At 37.6% G+C, this 15,406-nt stretch overlaps 1 protein-coding gene across 1 annotated transcript in view; it reads left to right on the forward strand.

Moving 5' to 3' along the window:
- The window catches only part of LOC136828127 (carbohydrate sulfotransferase 15-like), a 43,809-nt gene extending 34,536 nt beyond the window's left edge, over window positions 1–9,273 (forward strand). Inside the window, exons 3-9 of the mRNA XM_067085925.1 lie at window positions 1,233–1,315; window positions 1,866–1,993; window positions 5,035–5,204; window positions 5,877–6,387; window positions 6,908–7,064; window positions 7,934–8,084; window positions 8,932–9,273. Of these exons, the coding sequence (XP_066942026.1) occupies window positions 1,233–1,315; window positions 1,866–1,993; window positions 5,035–5,204; window positions 5,877–6,387; window positions 6,908–7,064; window positions 7,934–8,084; window positions 8,932–9,131 (1,400 nt within the window). The 3' untranslated portion in view covers window positions 9,132–9,273. The remainder of the gene's footprint in view (window positions 1–1,232; window positions 1,316–1,865; window positions 1,994–5,034; window positions 5,205–5,876; window positions 6,388–6,907; window positions 7,065–7,933; window positions 8,085–8,931) is intronic.
- Window positions 9,274–15,406: the final 6,133 nt, after the last annotated feature.

The raw sequence follows: 15,406 nt of genomic DNA on the forward strand, positions 1-15,406 counted from the left end.
ATTTCAGACTAATTTTTCAGCTTCATTATTACCGTAACTTTTCAGCTTCATTATTACTGTAATATTTCAGACTAATTTTTCAGCTTCATTATTACTTAATTCTTCAGCTTCATTATTACTGTAATTTTTCAGTTTCATTATTACTTAATTCTTCAGCTTCATTATTACTGTAATTTTTCAGTTTCGTTATTACTGTAATTTTTCAGGTTCATTGTTACTGTAATTTTTCAGACTAATTTTCAGCTTCATTATTACTGTAATTTTTCAGACTAATTTTTCAGTTTCATTATTACTGTAATTGTACAGTTTCATCATTACTGTAATTTTTCAGCTTCATTAGTACTGTAATTTTTCAGGTTCATTGTTACTGTAATTTTTCAGACTAAGTTTCAGCTTCATTATTACTGTAATTTTCAGACTAAATTTTCAGTTTCATTATTACAGTAATTTTACAGTTTCATCATTACTGTAATTTTTCAGCTTCATTATTACTGTAATTTTTCAGACTATAATTTTTCAGCTTCATTATAACTGTAATTTTTTTTAGCTTCATATATACTGCAATTTTCAAAACGATAATCATTGTTCTGAATACTGCATCTTAAACTTCATGTTTATCTTTGCTAATAACATCACTTCTTCTTTGACCTACAACTTTAAACTTCAGTCTGTCTTTTGCCAGGCACTTAGTTATCTTTCACGCGTTCCCAGAAGTCATTCAGACGGCTTAATAGCTACTATCTCACTCTCACTTACCCTACTTACTTATATGACCCACCATCTGTGAGAGAGTCTTGCGTATACTTACACACGCACGCACACACACACACGCATATATATGTATATAAATAATTCACATTTATATATATATAGATAGGTATATGAATATATGTATGTATATTAAATATATACCTTTGCATATATATATATATATATATATATATATATATATATATATATATACTTATATTTATATATAAATATATATATATATATATATATATATATATATATATATATATATATATATATATATATATATATATATATATATATATATATATATATATATATATATATGTATATAAATTTATATATATTTACACACATACACACACACACACACACACACACTTAGGAGTTTATCTCAGCATTAAGCCCATTCCCCTGTGTTTATTTAGCTGTTGCAATTGTTACGTAACGCCTGCGCATGTCTTCTTTTTTTTTTCTAGTGCGCAGACTCCGTCCGGCTGCGCGGCTGAAATCCAAACAGGAACTGCAAGAAGAGATGTTGCAGAGTGTTGACCTTTTCAATGTGAGTATGTGTACGAGGTTTCCTTATTCGGTGTTTTCGCTTAAAGTATGTCATTCCTCGAATATTTCAGTCAAGTGGTCATTGGTGTTGGAGGGCGTTTTGTATGCTCTCTCGTGTGTGAGTGTGTGTGTGTGTGTGTGTGTATGTATAGTATATACAATGATATATGTATATATACATATATAATATATATATATATATATACATATACATATATATATATATATATATATATATATATATATATATATATATATATATATATATATATATATATATATATATATATATAGAGAGAGAGAGAGAGAGAGAGAGAGAGATATTTATTTATTTATTTACTTATTTATTTATCTATTTATTTTACCATCTCATATTATTCCTACAATCACAATGTACTATGTAGAATCCTTTCATTACTAATCATTCTAAATATACAATCTTTAAGTCTATCCCTCCCCCTTCCCTCCTTCTCTCCGTCCCTTCCCCCCCCTCTCCACCTCCCTCCCAAAAACTCCCACCCACTCAATAATTCCTACATTCACGATTCCAGGGCGTCGGTCTGGAATTCCTGCCGAATTTCAAGAATCCGTGTTGGTACGACAGACAGGGAGCCTCTGTGAAAAGGGACAACCTCTTTGCAAGTCTGTTGAAGCCTGCTTCTGCAGCCGCCCTTGTTAGGTGAGTCAGGGTGGGTCTAGAGGCCGTGACTTTCGATTTTGATTATCTGTTTATTTGTTTGTTATTTATTTATTTATTTTGGTGCAGTACTTGAGGACGGAGGCTTCAGTTTGCAGTCTAGACGATCAGATTTCTGTCGCGAAGAATTGCACAAACATTAGAGCTGTAGTAGTAGTAGTAGTAATTTGTAAAGTTATTAGCAGAACCTTTGTGACGGCTCCTTCATTCGGTTTTTCCTTTTGTTATTTTGATCTGTAATGTTTGTAGTAGTAATAGTAGTTATAGTAGTATGTAAGATAACGGCTGCAGAACCTTTATAACGGCTCCTTTAGTCAGGTCATGTTACCTGGTCCCCGTAGGTGGTTAGTGTCAATGTACCTCACGTGGTGTACTGTAGGCATAACTAAAGGGTGTTGTTAGCGTACCTTCGTCCCCTAGCTGCACCCACTTCAAGACTTTTACCCTACCTCCGTTCCCATTTCCTTTCTCCCATCGTGCTGTCCAACCACTCAAACTCCCTCATTTGGCTGTCTTAAGATCTGAGAGGGTGGAAGTGCCCCAGTGCTAGGCTTTATAGCCAAATTTTCTGAAATCAATATATATATATATATATATATATATATATATATATATATATATATATATATATATATATATATATATATATAAAATTTCTGACTCACATCAGGATCGAACCCAGGTCTTGCAAATGAAAGACCAGAGTGCTGCCAACCAGGCCACACAAGTCATAAAAGAAGTTGGAACCTGAGTACAGCTGTACCCGAGGAATTACCTGGGCAGGCTAATTGCTTACATACCAGCGGTTGGCAGCACTCCGGCTGAAAAGACCTGGGTTCGATCCTGATGCGAGTCAGAAATTTATTTCTGTTCCACACGTAATTGTGTGTTAATATTTCTAATACACACACACACACACACACACACACACACACACACACACACACATATATATATATATATATATATATATATATATATATATATATATATATATATATATATATATATATATATTACTCAGAATTTACGAATAAGAAATTGACAAGGACTTATTTCAGAGGAATTCAAAGAGATATATCTTAAAGGAGGCAAACAAGAGTTTATTTACTTTCAGGATAAGCGGTAAATCTAAATTTTACGATACAAAGAAGAGAAATATACTTTTACTTATTTTTCTCTGGCGAACCACTTTCAAAATCAAACGGGCCACTTTTGGCCCACGGGCGTGGTGTGGTTGGACGGCCCTGATCTAGAGAATATAACAGATATTCTCGTGAGGAGTCGCCATTGTTGTTATCCCATGCAGAAAGACTCTGCAATTATATGCAGTCTTTGCCTCTGTATATGTGGTCAGTGGTCGTTGCATTTTGATGCAGTCTTGGAATAAATGAGACAGAGTGATTGCATGGTAGTTTTCATATTTGTGAAAAGGTATCATAAACATAGTTGTATTGATGTCTTAATATAAGAATTTGCATTATAAATATCTCTGCAAAGGCACTTTTTGATATGCCAAGTTGCAGAATTTTTACAGTTATTTTGCTAGTAGATTGAAAGAAAACTGTTCTACACAGGGCTGTGTTTTGAAATACTGGTCAGTTATAAGAAATCGGAAAACCAGAGAGATTAGTAAGAACAGTCCTGAATATTCCTGTTCTGAGTCCCCGTGAAAACTCAGGCACCTTTACTTTAGTTATAACTTATAGTTTTCCTTTACTGCTGTAGAGTAAAAAGAATTGCATGTGAAGGTACTGATGATACCAACCAAACTGGTCAATGCGAAAGGCAGTCGCTTTGTGGACAGACCTTTCGCTCTGGTCAGTAATTACGCATTGCACGCAGCACCTTTTCAGCCGTACACCCTTCCATAAGTAATAAGACTTCAGTCCTCTCGCTGCAAACAAAGGCTTGTGTGAGCCTGCATAATTCGCTGGGTCTTGTGGGTACCTAGCTGGAGAAGATGTTTCTTCTTGTTTGCAATGTTTGGTTTTAAGGTGATAGACAGTTTAAGTTTTCCGTAAAAGAAAACTATTGTGCCGGCTTTGTCTGTCCGGCCGCACTTTATTCTGTCTGCACTTTTTCTGTCCACCCTCAGACCTTAAAAACTACTGAGGCTAGAGGGCTGCAAATTGGTATGTTGATCATCCACCCTCCGATCATCAAGCGTACCTAATTGCAGCCCTCTAGCCTCAGTAGTTTTTATTTTATTTAAGGTTAAAATTAGCCATAATCGTGCGTGTGGCAACGATATAGACGAGGCCACCACCGGGCCGTGGTTAAAGTTTCATGGGCCTCGGCTCCTACGGCATTATACCGAGATTACCGAAAGATAGATCTATTTTCGATGGCCTCGATTGTACGCTGTACAGAAAACTCGATTGCGCTGAGGAGACTTCTTACTTGTTTAATAATCTTTAGTCTGTTGATCTCTCAGTGCAACAGATGTCACCACAGTGATCTGGATGTATATGCGGGGTGTGTAAACAGAAAGAAAGAGATCTGTTGCATAATTATTTGCAAATTGAGATGCAGTTTATACCAGAAGCAGAATTTGGAAGTATGATTTGGCGGCTGTTGTATTAATTGAAATTTGGGAACTTTTATTTTTCTGAAAAGAAAGCTATTGCGATGGCTTTGTCTGTCCGTCCACACTTTTTCTGTCTACCCTCAGAGCTTGAAAACTACCGAGGCTAGAGGGCTGCAAAAAAAAAGTAAGTATAGCTTAGTTTTACCAGACCACTGAGCTGATTAACAGCTCTCCTAGGGCTGGCCCGAAGGATTAGACTTATTTTACGTGGCTACAAATTGGTATGTTGATCATCCACCCTCCACTCATCAAACATACCAAATTGCAGCCCTCTAGCCTCAGTAGTTTTTATGCTATTTAAGGTTAAAGTTAGTTTTTAAGATCTGAGGGCGGACAGAAAAAGTGCGGACGGACAAACAAAGCCGGCACAATAGTTTTCTTTTCAGAAAACTAACTAGCATATATTTGTCTAAACAAAAATAATCCTTTCCAGTCACCAACACTACAGCAAGCGAAGCTACGTGCTCCGCTGCCTCCCCTACTTCTTCCTGATTGGCCAGCCGAAATGCGCCACGACAGACGTCTTCCAGAGAATCAACATGCATCCAGACGTGGCTGGAACTCTACTCAAAGGACCCCATTGGTGGACTCGAAGGAGATACGGTGAGTTTAAGATGGACTTCGGGTTGGAGGTTGATGTTATGGTGGTTGTTGTCGGATTAACCCAGCTATGTTCTGGCACTGGTTCCTTTGCTCCCAGAGCATCTTGTTTGTAGCTCTGTACTGCTTGGTCAGAGGGTAACACTGACACTCAGAATCATGAACTGTAGCTCTGTACTACTTGGTTAGAGGGTGAAAATGGCACTTTAGGACTAGTCTGCATAAGGTTTGTATTTTTGGGGGTTATGGGTGTGGGTTGGTGTTGTTGTTGTTAGATTAACATGCGAAGTGCTAGTACAGCTTCTTTTTCTCCCAGAGCAGCCTGTAGCTCTGTACTGCTTGGTCAGAGGATGATGACTACCTGGTGCAAGCCTGTTTTTGGATTTTTATTTTTTCTGTGTTTTTTCTTTGTTTTGCATTGGTGAAATAGAGTTTATTTTATAAACAGGAATTCATTAGAGTAATTAAATTCAAATGAAAAGGGAAATCATCTGTTAACTATGTTAGGAAAATGAAACTTTGTAGTGTCTTTGTGAAAGTGTTTATGTTTAAGTGAAGGGGACATTTCTTAGGTCCTCCTTGCAAGAATGAAGCATTTTCCTATGAGAATTGCAGTACAACTAACTGGAATGTTGGGTTATTGCTGCATACCTAACCAGTAACTAATTCCTACAGGTCAGCCGTATTCTCCAAGACCCATCACATTTCTGGAGTACCTGGACTTGTTCACCACAGCAGCAGTTGACATCGAAGCCCACTGGATCAACTCGTCTATTCCAGGTCTCCCACTCCACCAGAAGATCACAGGTGACGGGAGCACCTCCACCCTGTGGGACGGGAGCCCCACAATGAACTACATGTACTCAACCCTCAACAAAAACTCCACTAAGAAGGTCCTACAGCTCTTCTTCAACAAAAGAGAAGGATTCAGTCGTCAGATCAGAAGCTCTGAAACCGGGTCTTTGGCAGAGGCTGACACCAAGCAGAACCGTAGCAGAGATTTCGAAGGGTGTTGCTTCTCAAACGCAACTTCTAAAGGTGATTACACTGACGTCGAAAGGACGCTGTACAGACAGCTGTTCAGCATACAGCCTGGTGTTGTCCTACCTGTAACTACGGCTGACATCATACACGCTGTGCTGCCAAAGTCTCGGATCATTGCTGTTATAAGGGAACCAGCATCCAGGTAAGATTGAATGGCTAGGCTTGTTATCTGAGGCTTACTTTCATAGCAGAGCTAAGAAATGAACTTAGTAGATAAGGTCAGTTAGTTGCTGATTGAGCTAGCCTTATGCTGGCACAGGCTCTTGCTCTGTGGCAGCCCATGAAATCAGGAGTAGCTAGAGAAGTGATAATTTTTAACAAATCTAGAAATAGTGCTAACCCAGTACTAAGCATGTCAAACAGTGATGATGTAGTACTACAGTTTGATGTACTCATACTTGTTGTAGTTTTAATGTAAAACTTTCGTAATAAGATAAATATGGGATGAATGATTGTCTTACAAGAAAGAACCAATACAAGATTTCCACGCATAGTTCTGAGTTACGAATGAAATAAATTCCGAGTATGGAGAGTCTAATAGTAATTTTGTAGCTGTGGGGTTCATGCCATGTTGTTTGCAGATCAGTGAAAATATTGTGGAAAAAGAAGCCAGTTTAAGACCCGTGTTACTCTAGTCATTTTCATTTTTCCGTGATTTCCAGGCTATACTCCAGCTACGCCTTCTTCACCAAGAAGCCGGATATATCTCCTGAAAACTTTGACATAGCTGTCCAGTCTTCAATTCAGAAATGGGAGCTTTGTACCTCTCGGTATTCAGAAAGGACCTGTGCATACAACAAAACATTGCAGTATGATCTGGTACGTACTTTAAGCTTCAGTCTTTTCAGAAATGGGGACATTGTATTCCCCAATAATCACAAAAAGAAAAGCTGATCTTGCAACAAAACACTGCAGTATGATCTGGTACGTGCTTTGAGCTCCAGTCTTTTTCAGAAATGGGACATATTATTCCCCAATAATCAAAATAAGAAAACTGATCTTACAACACGATATTGCAGTATGATCTGGTACTTACTTTGAATTTCAGTCTTCTTCAGAAGTGGGGCATTGCATTCCCCAACAATCACAAAAAGAACAGATCTTACTACAGGATATTGCAGTATGATCTGGCAAGTACTTTGAACATCAGTCTTTTTCAGAAGTGGGACATTGCATTTCCCAACAATCACAAAAAGAAAAACTGATCTTACCACTGGATATTGCAGTCTGATCTGGTAAGTACTTTGAGCTTCAGTCTTTTTCAGAAATGGGACATTGCATTCCCCAATAATCAAAATAAGAAAAACTGATTTTACAACATGTATTGTAGTATATGGCCTTGTAAGTACTGAGTGTTTGAGATTACTCAGAAATGGAAATTTTAAACTTCCAAGCATTCATGAAGAACTTGTACTCACAAGATGTTGCAGTATGATCTACCAAGTAATGGAAGCTTCAAAGATTGCATGCACACAAGACAGTACCCTGTATTTGGTACTTTATGGGCAATAAAATACTTCTGTCAGTTTTCCAAACATACTTAAATCTGCCAGTGGTCATTTCCTTGAAAACATTTTAGATAAACTCAGACAACTGTGACAGGCTGTGAAGGTAAAAATATACCACTCTATTTTAATATCCTCAGCCCTATTCATTCAAGGCAAACTTACCCTATTCTATCTCAACAGGAGGTCCGTCTGTACAACGGGATGTACAACATCTTCCTTCGGGACTGGTTGAATGTTTTCCCAGAGGATCAGGTTCTGGTCATTCGGATGGAGGATTACCATCAGGATATAACAGCCACAATGGCATCCATTTATGCACATCTTGGATTGCGTGAGTGTCTTCCGTTTGAAGTATTTATAACCCCCTCACATTTTCAAGAACTGGACTGGAATGAAAATGATTTACGTAGCGTCGCTAAATGGCGGGACATTCCCAAGTGTCTGTAGTATTATTTCGATATGTAAAAAGATCATATTATACATATTTAGTTTTAATAGTATTTAAGACTTTTAAGAACAGTTAACGTTTTTAATGATATTTAAGTATGTTTAAATATATTCTTCCTTGATGCAATGCTAGTAGTACTGTTTTTTTGAATGGTGCAATCAAAGTTAGTAGGTTACTATTTTGTTATGACACTCATAGTTAGTACTATTGTCTTGACTGTTACAATCCGTTAAAGTATTATTTTCTTGGATAGTACAGTCCACAATAGTATTATTTGCGTGAATGTTGCACACCAAGTTAATACCCCCCTTAGGTGGTAGTGCTGTCAGTGCACCTCACATGGTACACTGCAGGCATTACGAAAGGTTCTTTGCAGTGTCCCTTCGGCCCCAAGCTGCAACCCCTTTCATTCCTTTTACTGTACCTCCGTTCATATCTTTCTTCCATCTTGCTATCCACTCTCTCCTGACAATTATTTCATAGTGCATCTGCGAGGTTCTCCTTCTGTTACACCCTTCAGACATACCTACTCTCAATTTCCTTTCCAGTGCTGAATGAGGTTCTCCTTCTGTTACACCCTTCAGACATACCTACTCTCAATTTCCTTTCCAGTGCTGAATGACCTCATAGGTCCCAGTGCTTGGCCTTTGGCCTAAATTCTACATTCCATTCCAAGTTAACATTACTTTCTTGAACGGTACATTTCAAGCCATGACTCATTTCATTTCAGGAGGGCTGTCTGAAGACGAAGAAGATTTGGTGAACATGGCCCCCGTCCAGAACAAAAACAGGAAGAAGGGGAATGTAGGCAAGATGTTAAACAAGACTGCTGAGGTTCTCAGGAAATTTTACGATCCCTACAACAGGGACTTGGTTGCTCTTTTGGGCGACACCAAGTTCTTGTGGGAAGACTATTACGCCAAGCTTTAGAATTGTATTCAGAGCTAGAGAATACCCATCTCATTTATTTACAAAGTATATGTCACCGAAAGTTATCAACAAATGCCGGTATGTGTAACTGCATTCAGTGTCTTCAGAGTAATGTAGCAGTGCAATTCGTAGCAGTATTTTCTGAGAGTATAGATATGTAGTGAAGATGTACTGTTTATTTACAGAGTTAACTTGTTGCTGACAAATGTAGTCATTACGCCATGAAAAGGTAACGAGAAAAGTGTCGAATGTTGGTGATAAGTAAGTCAACAATTGGGACATTAACTCCAGGTTAGTTTTAGATCAGTTTAAATCCTGCCTATGCTCACTTAGATTCAAGCTAATCTTCCTTAGTGTTTGAGCTAAGTCAATACTTGCTCTGTTAAAGAGTCAACGTGATTTTCTGTAGAACCTGACTAGGCTTACTTTCCAGCTGAAATTGTTTGTAGAACCAGACTAGACTTAGTTTGCAGCTGAAATTGTTTGTAGAGCCAGACAAGACTTAGTGTGCAGGTGCAATTTTTTTTGTAGAACCAAACTAAACTTAGTACATTGAAGCCGAAGTATTTTTTTTATTTTTTGTAGAACCAGACTAGACTTATTTTGAAGCTGACGTACTTTTTGTAGAACCAGACTAGACTTACTTTGAAGCTGAAGTTTTCTGTAGAACCAGCCTAGACTTAGTTGGAGCTGAAGTATTTTTTGCAGAATCAGACTAGACTTACTTTGAAGCTGAAGTTTTCTGTAGAACCAGCCTAGACTTAGTTGGAGCTGAAGTATTTTTTGCAGAATCAGACTAGACTTACTTTGAAGCTGAAGTTTTCTGTAGAACCAGCCTAGACTCAGTCTCCAGCTGAAGTATTTTTTGCAGAATCAGACTAGATTTAAATTTGCAGCTGAAACTTCTGAAACTTCAAGTAACATTTTTCAAACTGGTAAGGAGAGCTTCATATTTTATCTCTACGGAAAGTGTTGCCATATCTTGTGCTTTTAAAAGCATTCCGCTGTTGCTGCCAAAAGCTCATTTCCTCAGGACATAGATATTTTTTTTAAAAAATCTTCTCTGCAGTGCCATTTTACAACTCAGGATGACGTGGTTGCCAGAGAAGCCTTGAGTTCATATAGCAACCGAAACTCATGGTTTGCCTTGAAATAAAAAAGTACAAATCTACTAAGGTGCGCATTGTATTGCATTTCACGAGTGAAAACTCGACTTTCTAAGCAGCATTCTGCATCTGTGCAGACCCTGCTGTTGAACCACCAAGATGCCATTGGCATATATTTAATTATATATATAATCTATGCTTTTCATTGTAAAGGATTAACAATCCTGTCCTCTGAGGATTCCTAGCAACAAGTGCCAATTGTAGATATAAACGCTGATAGGACATAGAATCCCAGAAGGAACCCTGACCAAGGTTTCCCATAATTTAGGTGCTTTTTCACGCAGGGGGCCCATTCACCTGGTTTCTCACTGCTGAGTACTCAGTATAGGTTGTAATGCATTTCAGTAGGTCTAGAGCTTCATCCCCAGTGGCTTGGGACTTTACCCCATGCTACAGGGGACTCGTTAAGCAATAACCTATTTGCTTTGAATCTAATGTAGGATAAGACAGCTTTAGCAAACACAGTGCTGCAGTACTGTAGGTTGGTGTGTATAATGATTGAGTTTCTGGCATATGTGAGGCAGTTATTGTACAGTATATGGGTTTTTTTTACCTCGTCTCTGGAAGGTTGTTGTATAAACTTATTGGAATGCCTCTTCCCATCAGGTGGTGCTAGACAGTACTCTTTCTTTTTTTCTCTTTTATTTGTTCAGTAATTAGGGCGCATGCGTACTCCCTAATTATATTTTAGACGGAGGACTACAAACATTATTGATGGAAAAACAAAGAAAATCTCGAATTCACTTTTTTTTGAGCCTGTAAAGCAGTGGTTCTTAACCTTTTTCAATGTATGCACCCCTTTCAAATCAGCAGTCAGTTCTCTCACCCCCTGAATTGCTGAAATATAAAAAGCTAAAATACAAAGGTGATATGATGTGTAGTATTATTATTATTTATTTTGTTTTATTTTTTTTTGTTTTATTTTATTTTTATTTTTTGCAGAAAAAAATGACATGCGTATATAAAAATATATTTAGCTTTAATTATTCATAGGCATCCTCGCATCCCTTAGGAACCGGCTTCGCCCTCCCTAAGGGGGGCGAGCACCCCTGGTTAAGAACCACTGCTTTATTGGGTTCATTGTGAAGAAAAACCAAAGCTTTTAACAAAATATGTGAAGGTGCTAATCTATTCCCAGCGTGGGTGGTAAGATATACTTCAAGGTAAATATTTGAACTCTAGTTTTACTGAGTTGTTATGGAAAATTGTGAATATTATGATACATTATCGCCTTAAATATTATGGTAAATATACCATCGACTCAAATATAATATCAACTCAAACGAGAAGTCATGTATGGTTGAACAAACTGTTTTGAGAGAGAGAGAGAGAGAGAGAGAGAGAGAGAGAGAGAGAGAGAGAGAGAGAGAGAGACAGAGATTCGTAAACAGTTCTTTAGGATCAGTATGACTTGAGACATGGTAAATTACACATGTTATTGAGCACAGCCGATAATGGAAATGATTAGAATCTTATATAATAAGTACAGCAGTCAGTCATGTCAATCGATTTTAATATTGTTAAGGATAAACTGTAATGTGGTAATGATTATATTTAAATATGGTAATGAAGCATATGTGACATGTTATCACGACAGTGACTGGAAATGGTAATGAAGTGAAGTGAATCCATTACAAGTAAAGAACATATAGATAAATCCCAGCAATTATAATAGGAAGGTCCTGATAGATAAATGCCAGCGGTTACAGGAGGAAGGGCCTGATAGATAAATGCCAGCAGTTACAGGAGGAAGGGCCTGATAGATAAATGCCAGCAGTTACAGTAGGAAGGGCCTGATAGATAAATGCCAGCAATTACAGCAGGAAGGGCCTGATAGATAAATGTCAGCGGTTACAGGAGGAAGGGCCTGATAGATAAATGCCAGCAGTTACAGCAGGAAGGGCCTGATAGATAAATGCCAGCAATTACAGCAGGAAGGGCCTGATAGATAAATGTCAGCGGTTACAGGAGGAAGGGCCTGATAGATAAATGCCAGCAATTACAGCAGGAAGGGCCTGATAGATAAATGCCAGCGGTTACAGGAGGAAGGGCCTGATAGATAAATGCCAGCAATTACAGCAGGAAGGGCCTGATAGATAAATGCCAGCAATTACAGCAGGAAGGGCCTGATAGATAAATGTCAGCGGTTACAGGAGGAAGGGCCTGATAGATAAATGCCAGCAATTACAGCAGGAAGGGCCTGATAGATAAATGTCAGCGGTTACAGGAGGAAGGGCCTGATAGATAAATGCCAGCAATTACAGCAGGAAGGGCCTGATAGATAAATGCCAGCAGTTACAGTAGGAAGGGCCTGATAGATAAATGCCAGCAATTACAGCAGGAAGGGCCTGATAGATAAATGTCAGCGGTTACAGGAGGAAGGGCCTGATAGATAAATGCCAGCAATTACAGCAGGAAGGGCCTGATAGATAAATGCCAGCGGTTACAGGAGGAAGGGCCTGATAGATAAATGCCAGCAGTTACAGGAGGAATGGCCTGATAGATAAATGCCAGCAGTTACAGCAGGAAGGACCTGATAGATAAATGCCAGCAGTTACAGCAGGAAGGGCCTGATAGATAAATGCCAGCAGTTACAGTAGGAAGGGTCTGATAGATAAATGCCAGCAGTTACAGTAGGAAGGGTCTGATAGATAAATGCCAGCAGTTACAGTAGGAAGGGCCTGATAGATAAATGCCAGCAGTTACAGTAGGAAGTGTCTGATAGATAAATGCCAGCAGTTATAGTAGGAAGGGTCTGATAGATAAATGCCAGCAGTTACAGTAGGAAGGGTCTGATAGATAAATGCCAGCAGTTACAGTAGGAAGAGTCTGATAGATAAATGCCAGCAGTTACAGTAGGAAGTGTCTGATAGATAAATGCCAGCAGTTACAGTAGGAAGGGTCTGATAGATAAATGCCAGCAGTTACAGTAGGAAGGGTCTGATAGATAAATGCCAGCAGTTACAGTAGGAAGGGCCTGATAGATAAATGCCAGCAGTTACAGTAGGAAGTGTCTGATAGATAAATGCCAGCAGTTACAGTAGGAAGGGCCTGATAGATAAATGCCAGCAGTTACAGTAGGAAGGGTCTGATAGATAAATGCCAGCAGTTACAGTAGGAAGGGTCTAATAGATAAATGCCAGCAGTTACAGTAGGAAGGGTCTGATAGATAAATGCCAGCAGTTACAGTAAGAAGGGCCTGATAGATAAATGCCAGCAGTTACAGCAGGAAGGGTCTGATAGATAAATGCCAGCAGTTACAGTAGGAAGGGTCTGATAGATAAATGCCAGCAGTTACAGTAGGAAGGGTCTGATAGATAAATGCCAGCAGTTACAGTAAGAAGGGCCTGATAGATAAATGCCAGCAGTTACAGCAGGAAGGGTCTGATAGATAAATGCCAGCAGTTACAGTAGGCAGGGCCTGAAAATGTTGTACTACAGAGGTCCTAGATAAATTCCTAGACCAGGTGGGAATCTAGGTAGAGGGAAGTGTAGAAAAGAGAAAGGAATATGGGGAGAGAGAAAGCTAATTTAACGTCTTAATTCCTTATGGGGTGGTTATGGAGCAAGAGCCCGTGCTGGCACAAGGCCAAATTAATCTTAAACGTTTTAAACCTTTAAATGGAAAATCTGACATAAATCAGTATTGATGATGATGAAGATGAATAATACAAAAAATATTAAAATGTCTTATCTGTGCTGATACTGAATTTTCACTTTTATTCATACTGTCATTAAAGAAATTTAAATGAAAATGTATTTTAAATGTTATTGAGATAACTGTCCAAATGATTGGCAACATACCATTTGAGAGATATGAATTGCCAGTATGTAGGTGTCACTGAATCGTCATGTATTTTTTGTACTGCTGAAATGCACTGTAGTGTACTTCAAATTCAGTTGTGCTTTTTCTGACGATTGATAAGATAATGGGCACAGTTTGCCAACCAGGTACATTCATTTTTTAATATCGGAATGACATGTGAAGGTTATGATTCCTTACCATTTTGTGTATTTGGAATAATGATGTAAAATGCGTAGACTGAATAAGATGAGGGTGTTACTGTATTAGCCATTGCAATATTACGCATATTTGTTTACAATCTTGGTTGATGGGTGTTGTTCACTGGTGCCTTTCAGAAACGTGAAACTGTTTTTTTTATGAGAATTCAAAGACGTGGATCATTTTTCCTAGTTTTTTAATCACTTTGAAAGCTGTGACTTCAATAACTTTGTTATTTTTTCATTGAAGGAAATAACTTCATGTTATTATTCAGTGAAGTCAATAACTTCAATAACTTCTTGTTTCTTTTCACCAAAGGAAAAAACTTCAGTAACTTCATGTTATTTTTCATCGAAGGCAAAAAACTTCAATAACTTCATGTTATTTTTTTACTGAAGACAATAACTTCGTTTTATTTTTCCATGAAGGGAAATGTCTTCAACAACTTCACGTTATTTTTTCGTTGAAGGCAATAACTTCCATAGCTTCATGCTATTCTTTCACTAAAGGCAATAACTTCAATAACTTCATGTTATATTCTCATTGAAGGAAGTAACTTCAATAACTTCATATTATATTTTCACTGAAGGCAGTATCTTCAGTATCTTAATGTTATTCTTTCATCGAATGCAATAACTTCGTGTTATTTTTCCACTGAAGGCATTAACTTCAATAACTTCATGTTATTTTTTTCACTGAAAGCAATCTTAATTTTTTTCATTGAAAGCAATATCTTTAACAAATCCATGTTATGTTTCCATTGAAGGCAATAACTTCAATAACTTCATGTTATTTTTTTTGTAATCTTGACAAGTCATTGTTACCGTGTAACAAAAATAACTATTTTTCTGAACTAATTATTGATTAGCCTCCGTGAGGTTATATAATTCACACAGATATTAGATGCGTTTCCGGCATCTGTGGGTTGTATTTGTGCATATAATTATTAATGAAAACTTGCTTTAATTTTCTTATTGTCTCTTAAATCTTAATAATCTTTTCAGTTAATGAAACACTAACATTTCATTTCTTTTTTTTGTAATTTCTAAACAAAAGTGTATTTAACTAACTTTTAATAAAAGCAATATTGATTTTTGTGTTTTATT

The sequence above is a fragment of the Macrobrachium rosenbergii genome, chromosome 42 (assembly GCF_040412425.1).
Source record: "Macrobrachium rosenbergii isolate ZJJX-2024 chromosome 42, ASM4041242v1, whole genome shotgun sequence".
In the NCBI taxonomy this organism is placed as follows: Eukaryota; Metazoa; Arthropoda; class Malacostraca; order Decapoda; family Palaemonidae; genus Macrobrachium; species Macrobrachium rosenbergii.